Source organism: Ursus maritimus, unplaced genomic scaffold (genome assembly GCF_017311325.1).
Source record: "Ursus maritimus isolate PB19 unplaced genomic scaffold, ASM1731132v1 scaffold_17, whole genome shotgun sequence".
NCBI lineage: Eukaryota > Metazoa > Chordata > Mammalia > Carnivora > Ursidae > Ursus > Ursus maritimus.
The window spans coordinates 35,280,829-35,296,123 of NW_024424119.1; the positions used below are offsets into that span (position 1 = coordinate 35,280,829).

The 15,295-nt window shown below is 43.8% G+C and overlaps 1 protein-coding gene across 2 annotated transcripts in view; it reads left to right on the forward strand.

The window, feature by feature from the left end:
- ZNF462 (zinc finger protein 462) overlaps nucleotides 1-15,295 on the forward strand; it is a 79,983-nt gene that overhangs the window by 61,394 nt on the left and 3,294 nt on the right. For both annotated transcript variants that reach the window (XM_040631679.1, XM_040631680.1), the window contains exons 10-11: nucleotides 9,767-9,899; nucleotides 14,483-14,606. In XM_040631679.1, the coding sequence (XP_040487613.1) occupies nucleotides 9,767-9,899; nucleotides 14,483-14,606 (257 nt within the window). The remainder of the gene's footprint in view (nucleotides 1-9,766; nucleotides 9,900-14,482; nucleotides 14,607-15,295) is intronic.

Genomic DNA, 15,295 nt, shown 5'->3' on the forward strand with positions numbered 1-15,295 from the left:
AATTAAGAAAGACTGATAGTGCCAAAGTGTTGGCAAGGATGTGGAGAAACTGGAAATCTCATACAGCGCTGGTTGGAATGTAAAATGGCAGATTCACTTGGGAGCATTTTGGCAATTTGTTTAAAAGTTAAACACATACTTACCATCTGATCCAGCAAGTCTACTTCCATGTAAAGTGGACAGATAAACAAAATGTGCTATATCCATACAATGGGATACTGCTTATCAATAAAAAGAAATGAGTCTACTGATAACAAGGAACAACATGGATACCCTCTCAAGAACATCATGTGAACTAGACAGGAGCTAGACACAAAAGATCACATATTATATTATTCCATTTACATGCAATTTCTAGAAAAGGCAAAACTGTGGGGACAAAGCAGGTTGGAGGTTGCTTAGGGCTGGAGGTTGGGAGATGGATTGCAGAGGTTATGAAGGAACTTCTCTAAGAGAAGAATTCTTAAACCAGATTTTGGTGAGGGTTGCACAAATGCATACCTTTACTAAAACTCACTGAACTGTTTATTTAAAACAGATGACTTTTATGGTGAGCAAATTATACCTCATACCTAAAAGATGCAAGTTTCCCAGGACCTGACCCATATAGTAGGTCCTCAATAAACGCTAATTTCCTGCGGGCTTTTTTTAATAAACTTGATCCTGGGAACAGATCGATCTACAAGATGCCAGAGATCGAGTGTCTTGCTCATTATATTCTTCCACTAATAGCATGAGGTGATTTTGTGTGGTGGAGAGAATCTATAGAAGAAACTAAGAGACACTGTAGGATGTGTTTTCCATCAAAGGATATTATTAAACAGAACTGGAGAGCCAAAGCTGGACTTCTGAATTCTTGCCTGCAAAGCCCGGAGACCTCAGGAATGTCTCTCTCAAGTTGTCACACTGTATCGTTCACGGACTGGACAGAATCGTGGTACAGCAGGAAGGATCCTTGAAGCCAAATACCCTTCTAGTTAAGAACCAAATTCCCAACTGCTCTGGATGCACACTGCCATGTTTGTCCTCAGAAGTCCAGGTGAAGCAGAAGAGGGAAGACAGCAGCCCTCATTCCGTACGTGACACACAGCCTCTTGTCTTCCTAGACCTTTATCTTCGCACCAGTGACTGAAGACTCACTTGCAGTCTCTTGGAATCTAAAGTAAATAAATAGTACAGGCTATTTAAAATTTTATTTTTCATCCTTTAGTTCCATTTTTTTCAATCTCACTAGGTCTTCTAGAGACAGACTGCTCTGTGCTTTCAATCCCTCCGTCCTTCATTCCTTCCCTCCCTCCCACCCTCACACACACACACACAATGAAGTCCTATATCAGTAGCACCAGTTATTAGTAATGCTGGTGAGAGATGAAGACAAGATTTTTAAGACCCTTTAAAGTCATGAAGAAAAAAAACCAAACCTTGCACTTCTCACATTTAAAAAACACTTTTTTTTTAAAGAAAGTTTGTAAGTATATGCAGTACCTTGTTAGTGTTCTTTATGGTTCTGAAGTCTCTTTGCTAGTTTAAGGAACATGAAAATATATTATCTCTAACTTGGTTTGCTCATAAAATTGTCATGTTCGCTATATTAAATTTAGAAGGATAGTCTATTCAGGCAATACACATTCACTAATTGAATTTACTTTGAAATGTTTTTAATTTTTTATACAAATGGAGCCTCAGGCGGCCGAACTCGAAGGAACTTGTATCTCTTACTTTTTGCCAGTTTGGGGGAAGCAGCAGCACATTAAGCTCGGGGCATCACCAGCATTTTAGTGATGCCAATGAAATTGGACTAGTGAAACCCACGGTGGCAGAGGAGTCACCTAGAACATCTGTGTCCAGCAAAGGAAATGAGGGGAAATAAAAGAACTTTCCCTTGATTCCAAGTCATAAAACACACCTTTGGCCACATTTTTTTTTTGATTGTGTTGGATTGTGTTTAATTTTGAAACTGAGTGCCAGCAGCTTTATCTTGAGCGACTCTGAGGATTCCTGCAAGCCGGGGGTTTCTCCTGAAGACAACGTCACTCGAGCTCTTGTTTTCCCCTCTAGGAAGTCGTCTTGCTTCTTAATTTGTCAGCCACAGCCCCTGTTTCTTTCATGGATTTCAGAGATCAGAAGTAAAGGAGCAAGAGGGCTGGATGTGCCTGGCCGAACCTCACACAGTATCTTCCAAAAGAGTAGATGTTTGAAGATGTTCTTTGCCTGTAACTTCTGAAACTGTCCACGAAACTCTCCAAAGTGAACTGCTCCTGCTTCCAAAGCCTCCATAAGACTGTTCTTTCTCTCTTGAGGCACTTATCTCATCCTGCCTCAACTTCCACTTAACTCTTAGCAAGTCTCTGTTGTGCCATTGGATGCAACGTCCTTAAAATGGAAGCCATGTTATCTGTCTTTTCTTCCAAAATCTAGTCAGAGTACCCTGCAGGCAATAAAGTATCGGTAGCTATTTGCTAAATAAATCAATATATGAAATCACTTTTAAAACGGGAAATTTTAAGTACCCTGTTTGTTCATATAAGCAAGATGTGGCAGCACCATCCACATTTTTGCCCTCTGGATTTCAAGTTCAGGAGATTGGCGACAGCTCAGTTGGCCAGCAACAGAGGTCTGTGACTTTTTAATGATGCCTTTCACTGGGCTTTCTTGAGTACTTGTGACTACGCTTATCCTGAGATGCTCAGAATGACTTGGTTTTTGTCTGGGCTTCTGCTGAGTTAGGTCTGGCAGAAGCATGTTTTCTGCTTCTGACTCAGTGATTACAAAAGAAGGTAGATATTCTCCTTGACCTCTGTGCTCTATACCCTCCTGGGTACTTTTCCAGTCTTTATTCTTATTGTTCTTAGAAAGGTTTTTGTTCTGAAGAAAAATTCTCAAAGGATTCTCCTCCTCTATTCCATCGAATTTTGCAACAGTATAGTCACAGTACTTTTTTCTGCCGCCTTCTTGTGTTCAGTTGGTATCCTGTGGGTAATTTTTACATATTTCATAAGTAATTTTGCATTTCTACAGATGATTTGCATTGTAATGGGGAAAGCTGGAGCCTTGTCATCTGAAGATGTGAGTTCTAATCCTGGCTTTATCACTTAGCTTCTTCTGCGTTGCTTTCCTCATCTACAGTTATGGAAGGTAACACGTATCTCTCCAAGTGGTCATAAAAGTTAATTGATCCATGTGAAAACAACTGGATTAATTTTTGGCACATGATAGATACTTGGTAAGAACGAAAACAAAATCTTTTAGAAAATGTCCAGTTTTATTCTTAGTAGCAAGCAAATTTTTATCGTTGGGTACGGCATTACGAAGTTCTTTATACTATATGATCTCCCATGGTTTTTATGTTACCAGTAAATTCAAACAACATCTCTTGTATGTCAATGAGATGACCGATCTTATACTCTACACTAAGCATATAAAGCTAAATAGGAAGTACTTGCTACCTTGGAAGAGTTTATAAGCAAGGAGGGGACACAAGCTTAAAAAAAGAACCACAAGGCAGCATGGCAAGTGCTTGACAAGGTGTCTCCCAAGTAGGACGGCAGCACGGGGCATAGCAGATATGGTGTCGTGGCTTATCTCCCATAGAACTTTCATATGCTTAGCTGAATATCCCTTCTAGAAGCTTTTACAGGAGCTCTGGTCGAAATGCTCTGATCCGAGAATTCAAGATTTTTACCTGCACCCTTGACCGTCTTCTTCCTATATGAAATCATAGAGACAATGCTTTGCTTTCTCCTCTCTGATTTCATTCATTCTGACTTTCAAAGATAGGCAAAGATCACTGGGTAGCCCACCTGGTAGTCAGAGGTTGGCAAACTCTGGTTCATGGACCAAATCCAGCCACCTGCCCATTTTTCTGTGGCCCACCAGCTAAGAAGGGTTGTGACATTTTTAAATGGTTGAAGAAAATCAAGAGAGTACTCTTTCGTGACACGTGAAATTATATGAATTCCAAACTCCAGCATCCGTAAATGCGGCGGTCTCGGAACACAGCCATGCTCATCCATTCCGTACTGTCTGTGGCCACGTTCAAGCTACGGCAGCAGGTGAGGCGCTGTGACGGAAACTAGACGGTCCAGAAAGCCCAGAGTACCTGCTTCTCTGGCCTTCTGCAGAGAGTTTGCTCGCCCGTGCTGTAAGGCCTTTAAAATCTTTGCAGCGCTACACATCCTCGGTGTAGGCCCAAGATGGGCATTTCTGATGTAAGAGGCAGTTTTTCCGTGTTCTCTGGTGTCACTTTTTCTGGAAGTAAAGATGTTCACTCTGGCCTTTCTTTTTCACACGAACAGACAATATTAGGTGATATGCGCAGCCTGACAGCATGTCCCTTTAGAAGGTACAGGTGTTAAGTGAGAAGCAGGGCGAGCTCTGGAAACATGGAGGGATTCTTCTGGATCACAGTCTCCCCCATTTAATGTCTGCTAAGTAATCTGCGGACAGGGGTGTCCGATTTCCTGCCTTCGTTAGCCAGCAGGTTTACACCCGTCTTTGTAAGACTGGGTTTGCCACCATAGTATGAAAATGCACGTTCAACTTGGTAGTATTTGTAAATCACGGATGCTTCTCCCTGTAGAATAAGCCTCAAGTATGGAAATCCATTCATATGCTAGGGAAATTCATTCATTTTGCTGAATGGTTAAAAACCAACAAACAAAAAGACAAACACAGTTGTGGAGCTTGAGTATCCAGCGTGAGCACGGGAGGGTTTACAGCGCCAGCTCTCCTGCGTTAACGGGGAAAGCGTGCTGTTGCTGGCACCTCATTCACATTCTTAGTGGCGAGTGGCCTTCACAGGGGACTTTGGGTTTGCGGGCAATCACAAATAACTTACACGAGATATAAGGAACTATATATAGCTTTATAGTCTGAGGGATTATATTTGAACAGTCCAACCTTCAAGCTCATGTATGGTTACTTTTGCCTTCCAAAGTCTGCGAGGAGCCAGGTTCTAAATCTCAAACTCTTAGCCTTGCTGTTTCTCCCTCTCTTGTGGGCCTTTTGGGAAACAAGGTAATACATTTCTGTGCGCCTCCAGAGAAAGAAGTGAATTTCCCTCAATAAGTCTTCTGCACCAGCTACCCACCAACCTCCAGGTCCAGAAAGTAACTTACTGGTGTGTTCACTTGAGAAGCCAACCCAGACATCGATTGGAACTTGAATAAAAGTCCATGGCCTTTGACTTTGATCCTGTAATTTCACGTCTGGAAATTTAGCCTATAAAATTAAAGCTAAACATGAAAGAAGGAAACTGTGTAATTTACATACAGTAAGATTTATTGCTGCATTTTTAATAGTGAAAAGCCAGGAACAGCCAAAGTTAAACTCTTATGGGAGGAGTCAGATAAACTATAATATTATTTACTTGATAAGATACATATATAGAGACTAAAAATGATATTTATACAGAGAATGATATTTATACCATGCCGGGCATAAAAAAAAGCAGGATACCCACTTGTGTGTTTCAATATGATTACAGCAATTAAATAATCTATGCAGAAAGAACAGGATTACAGAAATACAATACCTCGTTGACAGTTGCGTGTAGGTAGTTGGACTTGAAGCTTTTTCTGTTTTCCAGTCTTTGTGACCTGTATAGGAAAGCAGGATCTATTAAGTTAGAAGGACGGCATGCAGCTGGCAGCGGGTGAGCGCAGCGCCAACTCTGGCGGAGACACGCACTGGCCGTGGAGCTGTGAACGAGCTGTACAGAGCCGCTGGCTGTCCTCATGGAGCTAGTTCAGTGGGGGCGGCAGGCCATAAACAATGAACCGCCGAGTGGGATGAGTTATAAAAGGGGAGGGGAGAGCGGGTGGAAGCATAGAGTAAGGATAATTAACCAACAAGGAATTTAGGGAAGGTCCCCCAGGTGTAGTGACACGGAAGCAAGGCTGGAAGACAGGAGTCACCGCATGAACGAGGCAGTGGAATTTCAGGCAAAGTGGCATGCGCAGAGAAAGGCGCAAAGTCAGGAGCACAGCGTATCCTGGGAACATAAGGAGGTTCAGGGTGGCAGCAGTGGGCTGTAGAAGGTGGGCCAGGGTAAGAAGATAGCTGGCCATTTCTAACTACGGTGAGAAATTCAGATTTTATCCTCAGGGCAAGCAGAAACTGACATGAGTAGATTTACATATTTATTTTTACTCTCAGACCACACTGGAGCATAGATGCAAGAAGGGGCAAGAAGGGATGCTGGGAGAGGGGGAGGCTTGCCTTATTCCAGGTGAGAGATGGCGGCTCCACAGTGCAGCAAGGGGGGACCTAGAGGGTATGATGCTAGTGAAATAAGTCAGACAGAGAAAGACAAGCACCAAATGATTTCACTTACATGTAGAATCTAAAAAACAAGCAAACAAATAAGCAGAAACAGACCCATAAATATAGAGAACAAACTGATGGTTGCCAGGGAGGAGGGTGGTGGGGGATGGGCGCAGTGGGTGAAGGGGAGAGGGGCATACAGGCTTCTGGTCATAGAATGAGTCAGTCACAGGGAGGAGAGGAACCGCATGGGGAATACAGTCAGTGGTACTGTGATAGTGATGGGCTGGTAGTAGCTACACTGGCGGTGAGCAGAGCATAGTGTAGAAACCAGTCACTATATGGTATGCCCAAAGCTAACGTCACATTCTATGTTAACTATGCCTCAATTTTTAAAATCACTATTTAAAAAAAAAAAGAAATATGATAAAGTCCTGCTATCTTTGAGAAATAGTTAAAATTCCAAATAATAGTTCAAAAAAAAAAATTTTAATGCCCCAAAGAGGGGGCCCCTGGGTGGCTCAGTCGGTTCAGCGTCTGACTCTTGGTTTCAGGTCATGTTCTCAGGGTCATGGGATCAAGCCCCACATTGGAGCTCAGCGAGGAGTCTGCTAAACTTTCTCTCCCTCTCCCTCCATCCCTCCCTGCACTTGCTTTCAGACATGAGCTCACTCTCACTCTCTCTAATAAATAAATAAATAAATGCAGCAAGGAGTCTTCCTTTTGTATTAAGATTAATATGGGATGGCCGATGTGGATTTGAAGTTCAGTAAGAACCCAACATTGTAAAGGGTTTTTATTTTAAAATCTTCTAATTAAATAGCAAGATTTTTTGTTTTTGCTTTTAAATCTTTTAATTACCTAACAAAGATTTTAGAAATCTTCAGGACACATAAATCCTGGGTTAGCCCCCGATGAACGTCATACCGTGGAAATGTCACGTACTCTTTTAAAATTGTGCAGAATCCAAAATGTTTTCCAATGAAGGGATGATGGTGATGGGAAAATGGGCAAATACAGGCCTCAAAAAAAAAAAAAAAAACCCAGAAGGAGGAAAAGAAAAAAATAACATTTGGTTTTGTGACAGATCTCCTTCTGTCACCATGAGTTCCTTGAGAAGCAGGGGCTCTTATACCTCGCATGGGGTCCAGGGTGTGGGGGTATCGTTGTGGAAGGAAGGAATGAATGAACGAATAAGTGAACGAATGAATACATACTGATTAAAGAAGGCATTTGAGGATTCTTTTTGACCTTTCTTGGTTTTGTTGTTTTCGTTTTCTGGCAGAGGACACCCCTCACGTCTCTGGCGCACACCTGCTGATGCCCGGCTAGAGATGGGAATAGAGGTGGTCAGAAAAGGCTCCCTTCTATATATTGGTCACCTAAGGATGTGTTACTTCACACATATTTCAAAGTTAGGTAAATTGGAACCTTGCCTCGTTTTCCTGAAAAACTGGCAACCCAGAAAACTTTTATTCAAATATTTATCATAAATGCTATTTGGTTAAAGTGTAGACTTTGTGGCTAAACATAACTTCATAAATATGCATTTACGATGCTTGTTATAAGCGTTTCCAAAAGCCAAAATTGGAAAAGGCCACATTCCCAGAAAGGAGAAGGAAACGACATTTTGGGGAACTATTGTGTTTCAGGTAGCACGCTGACCCCCTTTTATGAACAGGGACACGGAGCAACTTACCCACAATCGCATGGTTAATGGCAAACTCTAAACTTGAACTCAGATCTGTCAGACTTCAAAGTCCATGCTTCTTGTGCTCTTTTTGCTTTTATGTCATAAAAACAAATAAAGAAAAGTCAATATGGGTCTGTAGGAGTGAGGCATAATAGATAAATCCAGATAGGAAGGTGCTGCCAACAAAAGCTCTCTGAAGACTGTTACTGTGAACTCCTAGGAGGGAGGAAAGAGAAATAAAGATTCTGAACTCAACTCTTCCTCCTTCGCACCTCAGTCTATTAATTTTTAATTAATTTTGCAAATGACCAAAAGAAGACCTTGCCTTCCCTGAGTGCTTACACTGTGATCCACAAAAATGTCTCTCCTCCCTCCTGTTGACTTGTTTTCAGAGTCAAGTGTTAACTGATTCCCTGGATTGCGTTATCCTAGTTAGATCAATTCATCGTTTCTCTCATTTTAAAAGAGCTCTTATCCTGAGTTTTCTTTCTCCTTTTCATGCTGCCTCCCTTCTACAGAATGTTGTCGGGGCAATATTAAGGCTTTTCACAGGACTGTCTATTGGCCCTGGTACTCTGAGTCTCTTTCCCTCCCATTTGTCACAGTTGATGAGGATGTTCCCATCTGCCAGGCATATGGAATTGGTGGTGCTCAGCAAGTCTTTGTTCCAGTCTGGTCCCAGAGAGTATTTTGGGATTATCTTGTAAATTCTCCCTTTCCTCTCCTGTGCCCTCAATATGCTCTATCTCCACCGTAGTAGCTATGGAAATCTACCTTGGAATCTAATTAGTGATGTCCGCCTTCCCTCTTCAACTAAACTGGGAGCCTCTGGAGGCCAGGACTGGGTCTCCTTCATCTTTGTGGGTCCGTTTCCTGACCCCCAACAGGGGGAGCACAGTGCCTTCCACAGAGGAATAAGCCCATTGCTGTTGATTGGCTTGAGACATTTTGTTGGCTTGAGTCCATGCTAACCTGTCATTCCTGATAATTCTATGCACACAACTGGAGAGATTCTGAAAATAGATGGGTCAGGAAGGTGAATTTTATGCTACTGTTGATGTGAGACCCCTAAACGTAGCATCATTACAAAGTTTTCCTAGTGTGGATTTTTATTTCCCTTGGGCATTATTTGGAGGAAAGCGTGGATTCCCACATTACTCTAATCACGTTTTACATAAATAAAAATCAGCCATAGTTAACACTTAGAGGGCTTTCAGGGGTTACCCATCTAGATTTTTTCTCAGGTAATCCCAGCCTTAATGGATAGGTTATGGTCAGCTTCAAAAACAGTAACACTCACAGTAACAGTGTTGTCTTCCATTTATGGAGTCGGGAGTCAGATAGTTGTCATCTGGCCTAAGCTGGGGCAGCCCGCATCATGGAGAAGAAGGCTGTGACTCATGCTAGTTTTTAGGATACTTACAGAGCCTCTTCACTTCCAGAGGTATTTGAAACTTTGGTAGTTTACAAAAGTTACACCTTTGAATTCAATGCAAAAAGCATTATTGGACCCCTACTCTATACCCCAGGCTTTGTGATACTTTGATTTCCTGCTGACTGGAGCTCGTATTTTTTACTGCATTTGGTAAGGAAGGTCCAGTATTGGTTAAAAATGCTGGAACATGGGGGTAAAAGACAGGTCCACCTTTGGAGCAGTCTAAAGAAAAGAACCTCTTAGGCACTGGTGTTTTTGGTCCTGGTTCCAAAAACACAGTCAAGGGAAAATGGTGGTGGAAAGATCTCTCCCCCAGGGAGAGCCCTGTTCGGTCTGTGGTTCATGATTCTATTATTTGTTTGGACCTTTTTCAGGTGAGCCGTAATTTTGAGCTGGTTGGACGGGTTAACTTGGATCAGCTGGAACAGATGAAGGAAAAGATGGAGAGCTCCAGCAGTGAGGATGACGACAAGGAAGAAGAAGTGAGCAGCAAGGCTGATGACAGAGGTTAGTCTCAGCCCTGCCCTCAGAGGCCCAGATGGCATCTAGCACGTCCGTGGTGAGACAGAAGGGAGGCAGAAGCTTGTTGGAGCAGGAACAGAAGGAATGATCCTTCTTAGTTAAGTAGCAGAACAGACGGACTTAAGAAACATGTCAGGGGCCACGTCTTCGTGAACTATTACCGGCTATAGGAACTCCAAGGAAAACAGACATTTTCTAACTATAGCTATATGTTTGTTAAAAAAATATATGGGGCTGATTTGTTTTTAATAAGGAAAACTGGTGCCTAGGGAATCTTATAGTAAGGACAGTGAGACAGTGAGACAAAGGACACTGTAAAGCTATGGGGGAATGTGAATGAACTTCCCATTGAGAACTTAGGTAATATTGCTGCTGCTGGGGTAAAATTGAGACTGTGTGAGGGGCGGTGGGGGGCTGCAAAGGACTTGAGCCCTGAGCTTTTCCAGAAGTTCCTCTGCCTAACCCTTTTCTTTCTTTCTTTTTTTTTTTTTTTTTAAGATTTTATTCATTTATTTGACAGAGATAGAGACAGCCAGTGAGAGAGGGAACACAAGCAGGGGGAGTGGGAGAGGAAGAAGCAGGCTCATAGCAGAGGAGCCTGATGTGGGGCTTGATCCCACAACACCGGGATCACACCCTGAGCCGAAGGCAGACGTTTAACCACTGTGCCACCCAGGCGCCCCTGCCTGACCCTTTTCTTAACCCCCTTGCTGCCCTTTTTGCTTTGTGAAGAGGGAGAAAGAGGCCAACAGTTTTCATTCAACCGTGTGTTTACAGGGAACGTTTCATGGGATTTTTGTACTATTTTTCCAATTTCCTCTGAGTCTATAATTACTTTCAAAATAAAGTTTTTCAGAAGTATGTTTAGCTGTAGGCATACATTTATGTGGTCTAGAATTGGTGTTCTGTATTGTTCAACATAGAACATTGTGGAAATCCCAGGACGGTGCATATAAGAATATGGGTTTGGGACCTGTTAGGTTAGTTATTGCAGATTCATTAAAAGCACATGGATAACAAACGTGAAAAATAAACATTATAGATATGAGAAGAATGATGTTAGTTACCAGCATCGAGCTCCCTTATGTGCCAGATCCGGTGTTGGTGGGTTTTATATGACCCTTTTTCATTAATCTTCTATAAATTGTAAAGTGTTCTGCAGATGGCCTGCCTGGATTTGGCTCCCAGTTATGCTACTAAACTAGCCCTGTGACTTCGGGTGAAGTATTTTATCCCATGTGCATTCATCATCTAAAACAATAATATCACCTACCTCTTAGAGTTGTGGAAGGTTTGAATGAGACCATGTACAAGACACCAGCCCAGCTCCTGGAACATAGTAACCACTGCCGCATAAATGATAACCCTGCAATGTACATGGTGTTGTTATCATTTTATAAATGGGGAAATAAAGGCCCAGAAAATTCAAGAGCTCATTCAAAGGAAAGAAAAAAACGTCATACCTTGGAGGCTTAATTTAGGTCTTTTGGCTCCAGAGGCAAGATCTCTTTGCACTACATCCCATTTCCCCAGCACTTTGGGCAATGGAATGTTCTTCATGGAAGGGAACCTAACGCTGAATCCCCTTCAGGCCTCACTCTGAGGTGCACTTCTGCAGAATATCTTTGTTTTTCCTCCTTGCTCCATCTGCAGGCCGACAAAAGCCTATCTGGCGGCCATTTCCCTTGAAGGTTCTCCCTGTTCTTTTTCCTGACCTGCCCCACTTCCACTCCATTCCCACCATGACACCATAGCAGGAGACCACAGGTTTGCAATGTGAGGGGCCACTTGGGCCCCTCAACCCCCAGGGAACACAGCAGTGGGGACTGCTGACTCTGCAAAGCCCCCATGCCCATGGTCAGCCTGAAAAATGAACGGACAAAGAACACATCCTACCATCTAGGTTGATTGCCCTTGTAAAGTTTCAACTTTTATTAGAAGAGGCCATAGTGATCCATTTCTTGCAAGGAAAATGGCTATGATCTAAGGAAGCATGGTTCCTAATTTTCTTTTTCTTTTCCTTTTTTTTAAACATTTCACAAATATGTTCTTCGTGATGAATTCTTTAACGTCTGTGCACTGTTACCAGAGTTCTCTGGAAGAGGATGCTTTTGACAGAGGGTACAGAGGCTCCTTTTGCTTCATGATGCTCTGTGCCCTGCTGTTCCTCTCCAGGAAATAAATTATTCCTCGTTGGATGCTATGACTTTTTTTAATCTCTGAAGCTGAGCACATATGATTTTAGAGGTTATAAGCATGGCAGAGGCAAGAACCCCTTTTAGTCTTCCCCTCCTCTGTGATTCCTCCAAAATGAAAGCATTGCAAATTAGAAAAATGGATGGCGGTTAAGGATTGGGGGGCACCAGGCAAATTCCCTTGCTTGCCCAGCTTGACTGCCCCCTTCTCATGGGCACTGGGCATCAGACCAGTTCGGTTTGACTGGATAGAATTTCATGGTATCTGATTGTTTCTCACCAGAAAGTGCAGAATCCACACTTGTGAGCCTAACCACATGGGGGAAAAAGTCTTGGGGTGTAGGAGCATGTACTCCTCTCTCTGAGGGTAGGGGATTTACATGAGTAACTTCTGGTGATGCTAATGGGCTTTACAAGCCTGCACCCCCATCCCCCTCGCGATTCTTGAAAGAACAGCCTCCTTTGTCTCATCTCCTTTGAATCAATTTTCCACCATCTAGGTATATTCTTGCCAACAAGAAGAAATGGCACACAATAGCCTCGGGGTGTTTTTGCCAGACGGTCTGTCTTCTAGGAGTAGAGCAGGAGGTGGCTTTAGTGCAGCTCTCAGGGCTGATGGAGAGCTATTTGATGTGTGACAGGTAATGATTGGCCTCCTCCTTTGAGGATGAAACAGCATGAGCCATTGGAAAGAATAGATGACTGGTTTCATGTTTCCTAAGGGTAAAGGAGCAAATGTGCCAGGAGCATGCCCCTCGTTGGCAATGTAGACTTCCATCAGACACACTCAGTCTGGGGGGCTCACGTCCTTGTAGCTCCCCCAGTCCCCGTACCCTTTCCAACACGGGAACTGGAGAGGAGACTGACCGTGGCCACGCTGCAGGTCCTGCCTAGGCAGCTCAGAGGGAATTTGAAAGGGAAGAAGCCAGGCATGAAGAAATCAAAATTAACCCAAGCAGAATCTTCCCCACCCCCTCTCATTATGCAGTTGGGAGGAGTCAGGAAGGCATTCTGTTGATTTCTTGCCCAAGATAATCCCTGCTAAGGAATTAATGCGCAGAGCAGATGGTGCTGTCTCATTTCCAATGAAAAGAATCAAGGAAGATAGTCTGTGCAATTATTTTTAATGGCTTGTGTGGTGATCTTCTTAATTTGTGAGAAAATGTTTCATCTTTTGTTAAAACTGGCCCCATTCACATAGCTTTTTGTGCTAAAGATTAAGGCAGCGCAGAGACACCTATCCTGTTAACATCATCCTGAGGATTTTATTAGATGGAGTATTTAACCAGGAGACATCCTCCTGTACCATCTTGTCTGGACAGGCACAGAATGATCAGATATGTAGAGATGAGGGACATTTCCCTGTCCACTGCCCTTGCTTTGCAGCGTGGCCGCAGGCCTGTCTCAGTCCTGCTGTTTATGCCCCATGGGAAGATGGGTCCTCTGTGGTATAATGAAAGACATATGGGCCTGGGACTCAGGAGAACACAAAGGCCATGTGAGCTCTCATCTTTGAGTTTGCCAGGAGGAGTGGTCTGTAAACAATTAGCCAGCCAATTCGCATTTATCAGACTCCTAGCATGTGCCCAGCGCCATGGAGAAAACAAAACGACAGTCAATATTTGATGTTTACAACAGGCCTGTCCAGAAATGTCTATATCCCCACATTCATGAGTACCACCGATTGAGGAGTAGATGCCGGGCAGCCAGCCAGGGTCCCTCACCAGCTGAGGACATGCTTTCACGTACCAGCCTCCCTGTTGTCCAGGATTCTCGTTCACTGTAGATTCTTCGCTTGCAGATCTCATTCAGGGCTCGTAGCCACCCTGTGAGGTGTTGATTATGACATCCGTGACGGGTGAGCGCAAGTTGTGAGCCCCCGGCCTTCCTTGCAATGAGCCGAAACTCTGAAGGTCTGCTGTGCGGAACCAGCCCCGGTGCCTCTATATTCTTTTTAGTGAGCAAGGATAAACCTGTGTCGGATAGAAAATGAATAGGTGCTAACCCGGGAGGCACTGACAGAGCATCCCAGAAGGAAGAGAGGCGGTAGATAAACCTGCTGAGACACTGTTGGAATGGACAGAAGGGGTTCTTCGGGCCAGAAAGCCCCAGATTATTTGTGATGGAAGCAGCTGGGGCCATGAGGAGGCATGGGGACGCTGGGGGCCTGGGAACCAGGAGCGGTTCTTGAGAACTAGCCAAGAAACACTCTTAGGTGAGAAGCCGGTTGGAGAAAGAGTAAGGAATCTGGAAATTGCCTTCATGGATGGGTTTACAAGTGAAGGTAGGAGAGGAGGTTTCCTGTGACTGTGGACTCACCTCTTCCACCTCCTCCCAGAGCACACAGGTAACACTTCTGCTTTCTCCTCACAGATCTGATGAGATTTTCCGACCGTGGGGCTGCTATTAACACCGAGAAGCGTTTTCCGTGTGAATTTTGCGGACGGGCGTTTTCACAGGGCTCTGAGTGGGAAAGGCACGTGCTGAGACACGGCATGTAAGTTGAGCCATCCCAAGCCATCACTTGCCCAGAGAAGTGAGAAGTGGCAGGGAAGAACAGCTTTTTGTTTTGTTGTTGTTTGTTTTTTGGTTTTTTGGGTTTTTGGTTTTGTTTTTTGGTTCCCCTGACAATCCATAGACCCCTCCCTCTATGTCACACTTCTGGGCATGGGAGGAGAGGCAGTTGTCAGGAACTAGGTTTTGTTCTTTTCTGTTGGTTTTTTAAGTGGTCACCCAGACACAAGTCAAATGAGGAAAAATCATCTTTACGAATGACAAATCTCACCCAAGCCCTCGCGTGAAGTTTAGTGCTATTCTCCAGCCAGTGTCCCTTCAGCTTTCATTAGCATGACATTCTCTGATAGAGCGTGGACCGGGGTCAAAAGATCTGGCTTCTGTTCCTGCCTCTGTGATGACTCATTCCCTGAGTGGCCTTGAACATGCCCTCGCACCTCTTGGTGCCTTCAATGCTCTGCCTCGGGGACAGAGCCAGCTTCTGCCTGCCTCCCAGGTAGGTGGGGGCACACCCGCAAAACACTTACAAGATCCTTGAAAATAAAATTGTCCCCTAGACAAGGCACTCTTAGCCCACAAGATACAGAGAACCTAGGAGTTGGTCCTCTAGCAGAAAATGCCCCAGAAGCCCCAAACATCTAAACTTCAGAGAAGATAACTAAGCTTCCCAAG